This window comes from Hypanus sabinus (assembly GCF_030144855.1).
Source record: "Hypanus sabinus isolate sHypSab1 chromosome X2 unlocalized genomic scaffold, sHypSab1.hap1 SUPER_X2_unloc_1, whole genome shotgun sequence".
In the NCBI taxonomy this organism is placed as follows: domain Eukaryota; kingdom Metazoa; phylum Chordata; class Chondrichthyes; order Myliobatiformes; family Dasyatidae; genus Hypanus; species Hypanus sabinus.
This window is the reverse complement of record NW_026778979.1, coordinates 1,225,861-1,241,685: the sequence shown is the minus strand read 5'-3', so window position 1 is coordinate 1,241,685 and position 15,825 is coordinate 1,225,861. Positions and strand designations below refer to the sequence as shown.

General features: G+C 46.2%; 1 protein-coding gene across 1 annotated transcript in view; it reads left to right on the top strand.

Moving 5' to 3' along the window:
- LOC132385701 (zinc finger protein 850-like) overlaps positions 1-15,825 on the top strand; it is a 55,808-nt gene that overhangs the window by 13,166 nt on the left and 26,817 nt on the right. The window contains exon 2 of the mRNA XM_059957913.1: positions 1,312-3,984. Coding sequence (XP_059813896.1) covers positions 2,824-3,984 — 1,161 coding nt within the window. The 5' untranslated portion in view covers positions 1,312-2,823. The remainder of the gene's footprint in view (positions 1-1,311; positions 3,985-15,825) is intronic.

Here is a 15,825-nt window from a genome sequence, read left to right as displayed (position 1 = left end):
AACACATTATATTCCGTCTGGGTACCCTCCAATCTGATGGCATGAACATCGATTTCCACTCAGGAGAACAAATTACCGTCACCCTCCTCTATGCCCCACTCTGACCTTGTACTTCTCACCTTCGTACACTCCTCCCGGGACCCTCCTCCTGCCCTCTCTCTGGTCCACTCTCCCCTCCTATCAGATTCTTTATTCTCCAGCCCACCCGTTCTTGACCTTCCCCACCCACCCGGCATCAAATTCCAGCTCGCCTCTTCCTCTCCCCCACCACATTTCTCTTCTGGCACCTTCCCCCGTGCTTCTCTGCCCTGCAGAAGGCTTTCTGCCAAAAAAACGCCGTCTGTTTATAATTTTCTACAGATGCTGCCTGAGGTGCTGAGTTCCTGCAGCGTTTTGTGTGAGTCGCTTTGGATTTCCAGCATTTGCAGACTTTCTTCTGTTTGTTCCAGAAATCGCCGTCCGTGACCAGACGATCACATGCGCATGCGTAAGGGTCGCAGGGGTTTCGCGCGTGCGCACGGTGGACAAAAGGCTCGGTGACTCGGCGGCAGGTAGGAGCGGGGATCCTGGCGGATTATTATCGGTACCGGCGTCCGAACCGCGACCGGCCACACCTTTCCTCCGCACCCCGGGTAGTCCAAGTGCTTACCCCTCTCTCTACGCGGGCTCCGGGGAACTTGCTGCTGAGGAGCGCAGACGCTGGAGCCGTGGCGGATAGATGGGTCTCTTCTTCGTGTAGGTTTCTGGGTAAAGAGGTAGCCATTGATCACAGGGCCAGCGTTTTCCCCGTTAGTCCGTAGGCCGTATTTGGAATCGCAGGGGGAGGGAAGGGGAATAGATGGATCACTCGGGCACCACCGAGCACTGAGGAGCTGACCTTCCAGTCAATAAAAATGTCAATTTTTACTGTATGAAAAGAAGGAAACAAAATCCTTACATCAGCTTTAGTCCTTGTGGAAATCACCTTTGTTCTATCTTGATCTGGACCTTTCTCCCTGTGAGAACTTGTTTAGTACCATTCGCTTTGGGTACATAATGATACCAATTACCTTTGGCCTGAGTAACAAGTGACCTGTAGCGTTCTCATCACAAATATGCCACACTCCAATGAGAACAAGGACTGCCCTCCCCATCATGTTCATTGGCATTGCCTCTGATGGGCTCTCCACCGTCAATCACCTGTGCGGAGGGGCAGAGTAATTTGAAACTCTCCAGGGTTTGCCATGTAACATCACATGCTCTTTGCAGTGCTGTCGTACATGACCAGAACTTGAAAAAATACCTATGTTTTCTCTAATTTATTTTTCTCAGAACGTATGGACCGAGTATTTGTCTGAAAGTTAAATGTTTAAACATCATGAAAACAGCACGGCATCAACAAAACACCAGCTGTGCAGCAGCAAAGGCTGTCTGTGTGGGAACATTTCAGTCACTGCGCAGCTCGGAATAATATGGGACAGAGAATAATACTAATGGAAGGAATCAGCCTGAGCTAAGTCACAGATTGAAATTCCCATTCTCACACAGACAGGAATACTGTTGGGGAATTAGATGGACAGACCAGTTGCCGGCATCATGAGCAGTTGGAAGGAGAGTTTTTCCCCCAACTTGGGTTGATCCTCGCTGTAACAGTGTGATGTCAGAGTTCAGAAAGGAGATTAAAATTATTTCATAATATATCGGCTGTGAAAATTAATCAGATACAGGAGCAGAATGAGGTCGTTTGGCCCATCGAGTCTGCTCCACCATTTCATTACAGCTGATCCATTTCCAACTCAGCTGCACTCTCCTGCCTTCTCCCCATATCCCTTCCTGCCCTAACTAATCAAGAATCCATCACCCTCTTCCCAAAAATAGACCCAATTACTTGGACTCCAGAGCAACTCATAGCAGCAAATCCCACAGAGTCACCACGCTCCGGTTAAAGAAATTCCTCCTCATCTCCATTCTGAAAGAACAAAGCTCGATTTTGATGCTGCGTCCTCTGGTTTTCGACTCCCCCACTCTTGTCAACATACTCTCCACATCCACTCTATCGAGACTTTTCAATGTTCGATAGATTTCAATGAGGGCCCCTTCATTATTCTGAACTCCAGTGAGTAGAGGCCCTGAGCCATCAAATGTTCTTCATCTGACAAACCTTATAAGTCCTGAAATATTTTTGTAAATTTCCTTTGAACGCTCTGCAATGTAAGTACATCTGTTCTACTTAAGGGGCCTGAATCTGCTCTCAACAGTCCAAGTGAGGCCACACTTTATAAATACTCAACAACACATCCTGGCTTTTATATTCTCCTACTCTTCAACATTATTTCCTCTCTATTGAGAAAACAGTCTGCACTCTCATTGCCTCTAACAAAGTGGATGACCATACACTTCTCTGAATGATGAGTTTCATTCATTGATGTCTTTTGTAAATCTTTTTTACAGGTTAGAAATGACAAAAATTGTGTACGGGAATTTTAAACAGAACAACATGTCAGTTTGCTGTCTCTGCCCAGATATTTAAGGAGTTACTAGATATTTAACAATGTACCACTGTTGATCCTTGGAGATGAAGAATTTTGTCATCACAGCTGGAAAAGTGCTTTGTGTCTGAAATGAAGTTTTCTGTTGTAACTCACTGAAATCCACTGGAACCGGGAAGCTGAGAACACACCAGCATTTGTTCACTGGAGATCAGTTCTTCAACTACATTGATTGTGCAAGGGGTTTACTACATCTGATATTTGATTTGTGAATTGACAAAGAACTGTGGGAAGGGATTCACTCTTCACTCACTCATCTCACCTGCATGCACAACAGCGAGTTCACACTGATAAGATGTCTTTCACCTGCGCTGATTGTGGGAAGGGATTCACTCGGTCATCCTGCCTTCTGACACACCAGCGAGTTCACACTGGTGAGAAGCCGTTCACCTGCTCAGACTGTGGGAAGGGATTCACTCAGTCATCGCAACTGCGGAGACACCAGTCACTTCACACTGGGGAGAAGCCATTCGCCTGCTCAGACTGTGGGAAGGGATTCACTTGGTCAGCTGAACTGAAGATACATCAGCGAACTCACACTGGGGAGAGGCCATTCACCTATTCAGACTGTGGGAAAGGGTTTATTCGGTCATCTCAACTGAAGGTACATCAGCGAACTCACACTGGGGAGAGACCGTTCACCTGCTCAGTCTGTGGGAAAGGATTCACTCAGTCTTCTGTACTGAAGGAACATCAGCGAATTCACACCGCAGAGAGGCCATTCACCTGCTCAGACTGTGGGAAAGGATTCACTCATTCATCTGTACTGAAGGTGCATCAGAGAATTCACACTGGGGAGAGGCCGTTCACCTGCTCTGACTGTGGGAAGAAATTCACTGACTCATCCAGGCTACAGGCTCACCAGCGAGTTCATACTGGAGAGAGGCCGTTCACCTGTTCAGACTGTGGGAAGGCATTTACTCGGTCATCTCAAGTGATGGTACATCAGCGGATTCACACTGGGGAGAGGCCATTTTCCTGCTCTGAATGTGGGAAGAGATTTATTCATTTATCTGACCTGCAGGTGCACCAGCGAGTCCACACTGGAGAGAGGCCGTTCACCTGCTCAGACTGTGGGAAGGCATTTACTCGGTCAGTTGAACTGAAGACACATCAGCGAATTCACACTGGGGAGAGGCTGTTCATCTGCTCAGACTGTGGGAAAGGGTTTATTCGGTCATATCAACTGAAGGTGCATCAACGAGTCCACACTGGGGAGAGACCGTTCACCTGCTCAGACTGTGGAAGGGGATTTATTCAGTCATCTCAACTGATGATACATCAGCGTATTCACACTGGGGAGAGACCGTACGCCTGTTCTGATTGTGGAAAGAGATTCAGTCAGTCATCCGACTTACAGACACACCGACGAGTCCACACTGGAGAAAGGCCATTCTCCTGCTCCCAATGTGGGAAGAGATTCTCTCAGTCATCCCACCTTGTGACGCACTACCGAGTTCACACTGGGGAAACTGTTTAAACAGGCGACAGGCTACAGGCTGGATATTTCACCATCACAGTTGCTGAATCAAGTTCAAAAGTGACTGTTGGTGCCGAACTCGGCAATTACTGCTGCTGTTTAACAAACCCAGTTCCGCACTCTGGTCACTGGGCGTGGGAGATATTCCTCGGCTAATGTTCCCGTTTAATGGGACTGGAGTTTAATGGTTTGGATCTGTGATGCAGAAATCAGTTCTAATTTAAATCCTGTCCACATCAACAGAATCTCCTTTCTCTCCCCTGACTATAATCTCCTATAACTGCCACAAGGGCTAAATTTACACTTCCCTATTAAGCTTCAGAGTGGACAGTGCTGCCGGCCTTTCTGTTGCTTGCATGCCCCAACGGATCAACTCCCCACCCACCCCGCAGTATCCAACAAGGTGTTCTGCTGAGGAGAATGCCCACAGGACAGCCCTGCACTGACTTCCTAATGACCCTTACCTCTGCTGGTGGTCACGATTCTCCTGTCCGAAGCTTGTACTCTGGGTGTGGCCATCTCTTCAGATGTTTCATTGATAGTATCTTCAGGCTCCCGAATGATCCTGAGTACATCCAACGCTCTGAACCAGTCAGTCCGGCGATGTAATTGGGTGCACTTCCTGCAAATAGTCATCGGACAACTGTCAGATGTCCGGAGTTCCCACATCTGACAGGAGGAGCATCCCATCGTGACTGCCCTGCACCAAAATACACCACTGTCTGAATGAATTAACATATGCAAGAAAACATCGAACGTGAATGGGTCAATGACAGTGGAAGTAGAGTGTTCAACTGTCTGTGTTTTTGCCATGAGGTCGAAGGAATAGATGTTGCCATTTTATGAAGCTGCTCTGTAACCCGCATTTTGTGAACTGATTACTATGGGATAACCTAATCAGATCAACTGAACACAAGAAGTTACTGGTCTGCTCATTGTAAGCCTGAAATCACTCTCACATAATCTGTGTATCATGTACACTGACAGGTTTGCAGAAGCAATTTCGTTATCTCTGAACCTGAAGTCACTCTGAGATAAGGTGTGTATTACGTACAGTGGCAGTTCTGCAGAAGGAATCTCGATATTTCTGCTGAGAGTCTGAGCGACACAGTTTGTCTGTTTGGATCCATAGTGGAGGAGAACAAAAGAAATTACCTTTGGCATGATGTTGTGTAGCCCTTGGACTACATCCAATGGAAATCTGTTAGTCATCAGCCTGATGGACTTCAGCCAACAAGAATGAGATGCGTCCTCTGAACTGATAAGATTTGTTTCAAATGTTTCAAATAAGGCTTGTTTCAAAACAAGTAAAGAGTTTCAAATGCAAAGGTGTGATAACTCCTGAGACTAACTATCACAAGGAAGAACCCCCAAGGAAGGGATTGGAGGAGAAATGATCGATCATTTGGATACAGTGGGATCCCCTGTTTCAGTGTTGTGAATTTGAGAAGTGGTCAGGGTGTGTATTAGTACAGAGGGAGCAGTGGAATTCATGTTTTAAGTTGTTAGCCTGGGGTCAACATAGTTACTTTGTTGTTTGTGCAGGAAAAATAAAATGCGAGCTGAGATTGATTACGAGTTGCCTGGTGAGTTTCCAAACTGATCTCAGTTGATGAACGGTGAACATATTTTTGCGCCCTGGGTGAACTCGAAAAGAAAGAAAAGTGGTCTGGGACCCTGGTGACGAGTTGAACCACACAGTAGGTTAGGATATTAAAATGTGAAAGGGAAAGGACGGGCAGAACCCAAGGATTCAGAGGATTTCAGAGATTACTTTCATGGTTAATTATGAAGGAACTGGTCAGATTATGAGGAGTGGTTAGAAAAGTTTGACAGCCAAGGGTCCGGGACTGTGGAGGAAGAATTGTGAAAAGTATTTAGTGAAAATAAATTAAAGAAATTACAGGGGATTAAAAATATTGTAATGTGATGTTTGTTGGATGATCCAATTGAAGTGAAGGGAGAAAAAACTGAAACTGGCGGAGGAATTGTGTAAGTGTAGGGAAGAGTTAGAAATTCTGACGGAGCAGCATCAGGTGAATTTGATCCACATGAGTCAGTTTCAGGCTCAGTGTGAAGCGTTAACAAGAGAAAATGAGAAAACTGAAGAGGAGTATAAACAGGCGGATACGGAATTAGAGAAAGGAAAAGTCAGGGTCGGGATTTACGGCTGTTGTGAATGTCATGAAGAAATCGGCAGATGAGAGGAAAGGCTGCACTGATCGCAAGTGTTTAAAGCAGATGGAAAATCTGCAAAGTGAACTCTCAGCTCGGAGAGGAGTGATATCTGCGAGGACTGACGATGATGGTGATGCAGATTGGGGTGATTTAACGTATGAAGAGACGCTGATGAGGTAATCGTAGCCTTTGGCCTGAGTCAGATATGGTCAGGTAGTGTCCAAATTTCATAGAGTGTTTCAACCCTTAACCTCTACACTGTCCAGCTGGTGGATCAGAAGTCAGGGCCAAGTCACTGCCCATATAACCATATAACAATCACAGCACGGAAACAGGCCATCTTGGCCCTCCTAGTCCGTGCCGAACCCTTAATCTCACCTAGTCCCACCTACCCGCACTCAGCCCATAACCCTCCACTCCTATCCTGTCCATTCCTCCCATCTGTTCCTGACCTCGAGCTCAACCCCTCTCTCCAGCTCCGTACCCAGTATGGGGCTCTTTCTGCTCCCTCCCCCATCCTGCTTCCTTGTTGTTCTTTTCATCAAGGCCCAGCACAGACAGTAGCCTCCATGCTGACCGTGCCGGGAACCCACTACAGTCGATCTCCATGAGGAACAGCCACGTCCGCCACCTTTGTCCCTGCACTCCGGGACTAACAGTGTCAAAGCCAGGATTACTGGGGAAGTGGCCCGCCTCCCAGCAGGTTTTTCCGAGAGTGGGTGGAACCTTCAACACCCAGTGCCCCAATGGTACCTGTAGTAATGGAGGGACTGCAGGACACACCAGAGCCGGGGGTGTGGGGCTTGTGTGACACGGTATTCTGACCCTTTGACGTGGCCCAATTGAGTGCTGGAGTGGTGAATGAGATGATTCTCGGAAACTTTCCCAGTGCATTCAGCAGACAGGATAACTCACGGTTTATATGAAACGGAGGAAGGGAAGCTAACCCTTCTCTGTCTAACTTTAGCTTTCCCTTCAGCCCTGCCGGAGGAACAGGCACCCTCCCAGGGGACATGGGGTGATGTTCAGAAGGCACCATTAGAAGCTGCTGGACTAATAGAGGTGACAGTGAGGTTTTGCATAACTGCAGCCGGTGGAAAGGTAAGGAAACTTCTGTATTTGTGACAAGGTTGTGGCCAGTTTTCTAGAGTGTCTTGGGTCCTACTTTGGATACGCAGAATTTGACGCCGTGACAGAGTAGGAACTGGCCGAGAAACTTGGTATCGCACAGTACCGAGGAAAGCAGAAGGGTGTGTGAAATGATTGATCCATTCAAATCCCACACATGCTGAAGCATGGGCTCTCAGAAGGATGATGCGAATGAGGGAAAGGGAGTGAGGGAGAAAGGTACTGAGGAGGATAAGGGGAAACAGGGTTCGAAAACGACCCTATCACAGAACAAAGTTTGCAGTGGCTGAATGAAGGGAGAAGGGGGTGGGGATGGCCAATCAGGATGAGCTCAACAACGCCACCTAATGGCTGGGTAGTCAACGACGTGGTTGGAATATCTACGTTCCCCCTGTTACGAATACTGGATCCACAAAGAAATGATGCAATTCTGGACATGAAGTTTATTTTGACATTGATTACCCACAACCCAGGTGGGTTGGGACTTGTCAGCATGTAACATTGCTCCAAGAAGGTCAACTGTGTTACCTACAATATAATGCCCATGGTGCTGATGAAAAGCCACGACTTGAATCCAGAGTTACCCAGGGGGTCTCCAAGTTACATGTGCGTTCACCACATGGTCGGATGGTGCAGCTGGACCCCTTGTTGAAACTAAAGTAGGAATCCGCCCCATAAAATTTCTTGCAGATGATAATAAGGTAGATGGTGTTGTGGAAAGCTTGTTTCAAAGCTTGCGGAGAGATTTCGGTCAGTTAGAAGAGTGGGCTGAACGTTGGCAGATGGAGTTTAATGCTGATAAGTGTGAGGTCCTACATTCTGGTAGGAATAATCCAAATAGGACATAAATGATAAATGGCAGGACATTGAGGAATGCAGTAGAACCAAGGAATAATGGTGCATAGTTCGCTGAAGGTGGAATCTCAAGTGGATAGGGTGGTGAAGAAAGCTTTTGGTATGCTGGCCTTTATAAATCAGAGCATTGAGTAATGTTAAAATTGTGCAATGCATTAGTAAGGCCGAATTTGGAGTATTGTGCACAGTTCTGGTCTCCGTATTATAGGAAAGATATCAACAAAATAGACAGAGAACAGAGAATATTTACTAGAATGTTACCTGGGTTTCAGCACCTAATTTACACGGAAAGGTTGAACAAGTTACGTCTTTATTCTTTGGAGCATAGAGGTTTGAGTGGGGACTTGATAGAGGTATTTAAAATTATGAGGGGGATAGATAGAGTTGCCGAGGATAGGCTTTTTCCACTTAGAGTAGGGGAGATTAAAACAAGAGGACATGATTTGAGAGTTAAAGGACAAAAGTTTAAGGGAAACACTAGGGGGTATTTCTTTACTCAGAGACTGGTAGCTGTGTGGAATGAGCTTCCAGTAGAAGTAGAAATAGTAGTGTATATATATACATATGGTTCATAATGCAGGAGAGTCTCGAACCACCCTAAACATGGCTACATTCAATGCAACACATTGGGAAACAGAAGATGCAGTTATTATTGATGAATTTACGTGACACTCACGTGTGGGAGTACCGTTAAAATACATTCGAAACCTTGAGATTTTTTAATGTATTTAATCTTTTAATGTGCTCAATAGACCCTACATTATCCCAGAGTGCTTTGCTGTATGCTAAGTGAGGACGTGGCGGGAGGCGTGTGACTTTGGCTTCGAAAGACAAAAAATCAGATGATCGAAGTAAAAATGTTATTATGACCTGAAATCACTTTTGTGTTGAAAATGCATTTTTGTGTCAGGGCCCCACGCAGCTGTATCCACCCCCCCCCCACCCCCGTTTCTTTGTAACATGTGTGAACATGCACTGTTTATTTTAAGTTTTGCAATTATTTTGTGGCACGAAACAACTGTGGGAGTGGGGACAATGTTTCTGTTGCCGTTTTTATTTGTTTTTGTGCATTTCGTGCGGAAGAGGAGTTGTTGATGTTTTTTTCTTGGTTTCGAGGCTATATGGTGAAGAAGAATCACAGGATTGTGTACTGCATACATATTCTGATAATAAATATAATGAAATGAAGGAATGAAAGAATGATACAAACATGGATTTCTGTACTGTCTAGTGTGTGTGAGAGAGAGAGAGAGAGAGAGAGAGAGAGAGAGAGAGAGAGAGAGAGAGAGAGAGAGAGTGTGTGTGCTTGTGTGCGTGTGTGCGTGTGTGTTTCGTTGTGTTTCCTTATTTGTTTTCCAAGTAATTGATATTAAAGACACCCGAATTCCACACTGGCAATGTGAAATCCTGGTTGAGCAGATGGAAATCCGTGCATCTGTATTCGGATATGAGATGCCTACATTTCAGGAGAATATTACTCGTTGGTGTACCGTTACGTTTGGGAATTTGAAATTAACTATTTTGTTAAGACTGGAATAATTTGAGAGCAATCCTAAAAATTGCTTAACTAACAAGATATTTTTCTTTTATAGAACAGAAAAGATGTTCAAGACTTTTGACATCTTGGTTAGAGTCCCCCAAACACAAACTAATCCAAGAGTTCATACTCTCGAGGAGAATGGTAACAGTAGGTGATTCAATACAATTTGACAAGCTACAATGACATAATTTACTTCAGTATTATGTTTCTCAATTGGCTCCATTGAAGTACATATTTAGAGTGGGAGCATATTGAATTGATAAAAAAACCACTGAAGGTTGAGTCACCTTTGTTGGGACAAACTAATTCACACAAACAGTCCACACATTGCACTAGTTAATTATTCAATCGCAATCTGTCACCACGGGGATTGCATATGCCTGACGTAATTGGTTTGTAAATAATTTTAAAACAGCTATTTTTAAATCTGTTATAATGTGTCCCTGTGGAGTCGCTAAATGGTATTAAAAACCGCAGGCATGGGCTGCCTTTACATTTCATTCCAAGAGATCGCCTGTAGCACAGTGCGGACAGGTCAATGGACAGAGAAAATGCCTGCAATGTTGGATAGGTACAGAAGTGTGGAGAAAATACTGTACGTGTTCATCGCCGTCATTGGAGTTCCTGGTGAGTGAGCAGAGCAATTCATGTTTGGTATTTCTGTGTGTTAACCATGTGAATCTGACAAGCTTCTAACTTGTTGATCATTGTAGAAATATCCGTCAGAGATTTTGATCCTGTCAGTTCAACACTCTGATTTTTCATATTTAAGGACAAGCGGAACTAAACTCCTGTCTCTCATCAAACTCACGTGATCGACTCGAACGTTGTTCTTGCCTTCAATGACACCCTGTCCGGAGTTGTCCCAGTGTGGGGACAGGCAGCTCTCCCGCAAGCTGTGACTGGAATGGGTTTACATTGTAAAGTTCACTGTTTCTGAGTTATCGATCAGAGAGAACCCCTGGTCCTGTGTTTCATATCTCCCTGTGGAGTCTGTCACAGTCGGATCCCACTGCCTGTCGGTCAATTATCGGGTCTGATCACCTGAACCAGTGTCCGCGGATCTGCTGACGAGAGATATCGAATTGAACTGCGCTGTGAAATTAATCCATTAACGGAGCCGCTCAGCCTCACGATACAAAGTTGTTCCTGCTTTCCCTCTGAGACGCGTAGTAAATTTTCTCCAGGACACCTCTTCGTCCTGGAGAATAGTCTCGGCCCAATACCAAAGTTTGTTCAATTCCATGTACAGAATGCTGCCTGGCCTGCTGAGTCCCTCCAGTGTTTTGTGTCTGTTCCTCTCCTCTGCATGCCTTATCGGCCCCATCATTTTCGAGTTTCCAGGGGCCAAGTCAGTCACGGTTAAATCAATGAAACCCGCCACGACAGGGACTGGAATCGGGTTCAGCACTGACCGATGTAGTTCATGCAGATCGCTTTTATCGCCGACAATTGTCCACACATTGTCTAACCTCCACACTGAAGAAGGCAGGTCAGAGACAGTGTGACCAGTGTCTCATGTTAGATTAGCAGCCGTGTACTGACTCCACAACTCCTGGTCTTTAGCTGAAACCCGATCCCTTGAGGAATGCGTTCAGTAATGCCTTCTGTCTGTTATCTCTCTCTCCCCCACTCTCTCTGCCCCCTCGCCCTCCCACCTCCCTTCCCTCTCCCTGTCTCCCTCCCCCTCTCCCTCACCTTCCCCCCCCCCCTTTCCCCACACGCAGTGAATGTAGTGGCGATCGTGATCCTGTCTCGGGGAAAGTGCGGCCTGTCTACCTGCTCCACTCGCTACCTGGTTGCCATGGCAGCGGCCGATCTACTGACCGTTGTCACCGCGGTCATTTTGTGGCGAATCAAATCCTATTACTTCCAGTGGAGTTTTCTGGACATCACCCTTGTGTGCCGTGTTATCGATGTACTGAGATGCACAGCCACAAACTGTTCTGTCTGGTTCACCGTCGCTTTCACCTTTGACCGGTTTGTCGTCATTTGCTGTCAGAAGCTGAAAACAAAATATTGCACCGGGAAAACTGCGGCTGTGGTTCTAACAACAATCGGCGCACTGTTCTGTCTGAAAAATGTTCCCCGATACTTCACACGGCAACCCAGGGTGATCATCGACAATGTACCGTGGTTCTGTAAAGTGATGGACAGTTATTTCACTGACCCCAGGTGGGTAGGGTATGACTGGTTCGATACGGTTTTAATTCCGTTCCTCCCTTTTGCTGGGATCCTGCTGCCCAACGCTCTGACAGTCAGACACATTTTAGTGGCCAGTCGGGTCCGTAAGGGGCTGAAGGGTCAGAGCATGGGGGAGAACCGCAGTGACCCGGAGATGGAGAGCAGGAGGAGGTCTGTGATTTTACTCTTCACCCTCTCCGGCAGCTTCATCCTCCTGTGGATGACATTGGTTGTAAATTTCATATATTATCATGTCTCAGGGGAAGGATTCAGTTTCAATGATTCTGAATGCATCTTTATCTACGTCGGGGTTTTGCTGAGTGATTTCAGCTGCTGCACCAACACGTTTATTTACGGAGTGACACAGTCAAAATTCAGGGAACAGATGATCAGCGCGGTGAAATATTCTGTCCCCTCGGTGCTTCATTTTATTAATAAAGCTGCGTCCTGAGCACAAGCCGGACGCGGCCACAATTTCTCCAGTCCGGAGGCCAACTCCTCACATTCACCGCCTGATCTCGCAGTTGTTATTCCGGGGCCGACTGTCCCTTTGACCAGCAGGTCTGGGACATTAGGATAGTGTGTTTCTGGGGAGGGGCAAAGCACTATCCTGGACTCGCCAGATGTCAGTCAACGAACTACTCTGAAATGCCAGCCATCCATTGGTCTGGGAATATGTCCATCTACTCCTATTCCCACCCACCAACCTCACAGACCGACTTTCCCACAAGACAGCTGGTGTTCTAGTCTGATTCTGGTTGGATAATCAAATGTCAAACACACCAGTTTCCGCCTTACGCTTGAATGATTGGCTAACGTGCATATAAATAGGGCCGGTATTGGATACATTGTGGTTGGTACTCCAAATTAATGCACGTTCCCGCCACTAACTGGACTGGAATATGGTGTAGAGGATTGGGAAATAAAACCCTTGCTGCTTCTTTGTTCTAATGAAAACTGAATTACACTCCAAAAATCCTACAGATTGTACCACGTGAAGCCCAATAGAGAGAATCAAATTAAACTCATTCCCACGACTGAAATGAAAGATATCCGCCCCCAACGATTGTAATGAAATCTGTATTTCATTTCTGTCTACCTGATCACCTTCACCCTGAATAGTGTGTGTTCAAGTGCTTCATAATGACAAAAACTACATGACCCAGTATGGAGTTTTCCAACACGACATAAGGAATAATTCGTTATAGTCGGGCTAATTCAGCTCGTATCAATATAATTCCTTCCCTTCTTGTTTTTACCCGGATCTCCCATGAACCGAACACAGGGGTTCTCTAAAGGTGCCTCCCCTTGTGCCCAGTATCCCACGAAATTTATAATAAGCCCTAATTCTTAACCCTGCAAAACCTGAAACAGCTTCTGATTTGCAAAGTGGAAGGTCTTTATCTACAGTTGAATCTTCAACAGCTTTTGCAGCGAAATAGTCAACCCGTTCATTCACACCCAATTCTGAATGGACGCCCAATCCAAGTGAACCACAATATTCGACAAATGAACCACAATTGCTCACATCCGCAAATCGGTGTGTACCCCGTATATGGCCTACATACTGTGTACATCTGCAAATTACTGTGCATCCCATATTGGCCGAAGCATTCCGTAATCTGTGTACACCCCAAATCCATGTTCAACCCCAAATATGTGTGCCCCTCCAAATCCGCAAGCAACCCGCAAATCAGTGTGAACACCCAAATCCGTGTGCACCCACAAATCTGCGCACATTCTGAAACAGGAGCGCACTCCATAATCATTTTGCACACCAACCAGGTGAAAGCTCCACATGCAGTTCGTCTAATCCCAAAGCATCATTTTCAAACAGTACACAAAACGGCTGACTCGATATTAAGCACTCGCACGCAACCCACAATTCTTGTGTAAATCCAAATCCAAATCCGTTGGCATATTCGACAACACAGAAATAAGAGCACACCACAAAATCTATGTGCACCCGTTGAAAGGACAAAGTACAGGGGTTATAGAAGTATCGGAAATTAAAACCCGTCACAACTCCAAATCCGCAGTCTCCAAAAAATCTGTGAGAACACCGAACTCAGTAAACATTGTCATAAAGCCCGAAAGCAATGAAAATCTGTGCCAGCCCCAAATCAGTGCGCACCCCAAACACCTCACATGCATAATAGCTTGTCTCAGAGCAAGAATCATTTCAAACAGTTTAGAAAATGGCTGTATCAACATAAAAAAAAAACCCCAGCCACCCAGTTGTTTGTTTGGACCTCCCGATCGGCCGAAACCCCAAATCTGGATGCAACCTTAAATCTGTGTGCAGTCCTACCTCCGACAGCACAATCCTAAATCTGCGTGCACCCCCAAATCCAAATCACCCCACCCAAAGCCGTGTGCCCTCCATAGTTGCCGACAAACCGCTAAATCTGGTCCCCAGGTAAGTGCGCCCCCACATGTTCGGGAATACAGCCATGAACTCGTGTGCAACCCTAAACGCATGCGCACCACCAAGGCCACGATTGTCGTTCCAAATCAGTCCCCACAACAGACCTGCTGACAACCCCATATGTGCATGAGATTATCTCAGAACAAAAATTGAGTCGCATTGAAAATCTGCCTCGACGTAAAAAATCCGAACCCAGTCCAAAATCCGTGTGGAAATCTTGAAGTGCAAGACCATCACGTGCTGCCACGTACGCACCCCGATATTTGAAAGCGGACATCACTATTCCCATGTTCGACAACGCACACTAAATCTGCGAACATTTGGGTGCGCACCCTCAAATATGTGCACATCACCAAACAACAAACCCCCTAAAAATCTAACACGCACATTAGAATGGTTTCAAGCAGTTCTCAGAATAGCTTCCACCACCTTCAAAAAGCTGTGTACATTCATTATCAACGTACAGGAAACAACCTTTATATTTGTTACTCAACCAAATCTACCGACACCCCTAAATTCATTTACATGCACGTCCTGAACTGGGGCTCTGCCAGCGAGATGTTTCCTGAGACGCCCGGGCAGAAAGGGGGCGCTTCACGCAAAAATTAGAGTTTCTAACATTGAGATAGTCTGTGAAGCCGATCTATTGACTTACATCCTGACCTTGGCAAAGTTGGATGCCAAAGTTCATCGTTGGTTCGTCGCGTTGTCTGCCTATGATTTCAGCCTGAAGTACCGGCCGGGCAGCCGGAACATTGATCCAGTTGTTTTGTCCCACGTGAGCATGGAGATCTGGAAATGGACTGAGAGTGGAAGAGCGTTCCCGAGCCTGGATCTAAAGCAATGTGCCTGTTTTCCATCACGGAGCAGGTTTGAGCGGTGGGTCATTTGGGAACTTCTGGTTGCGCCATTCCACAAGCCTGACCACTCTGGATGCAAAGCAGTTCTCTGAGCTGCTTCCAGAGGGAGTGACCTCCGCTCAGCGAGATGACCCTTGTGTAATCACCGTTTGGCGGCTGCTGCGGAAGCGGATATGGCCCAAGCTGAAATGAAGAAACACCCTGCAGTATCTCTACTGCGGAGAGACTGGCCGAAACGGCAGTTGAGGAACCAGATTCTGTGCCGGGTCACGTCTGCTCCAGACAGGTCTCCGCGTTCCCAGTTGATTCTGTCTGAGAAGTATCGGGGATTGTGTTGAAGTCATTTGATGATAATTCAGGTTATTTGGGGGTTGAAAAGATCTAGGGATTAGATCGTTTCTACTGACCCCGAATGAAAACTATGGTCGAAGTGTACTGTAAACCGTGACTGCGTAAAGACTGTGTAAACCGCGCATTCGATGTATTCGGAGGAAGACGCTGCCAACAAGGCCCATTCCGTTATCTCCTTTGCAGAGAGTGGGGCCACTTGTTCCAGTGTGTATGGATTTCCTATCAATAGAGTCTGGTTCCAGCAACACGGCGATCTTGGTTATTACTGAACACCACATCGGATGTGCTCAAAC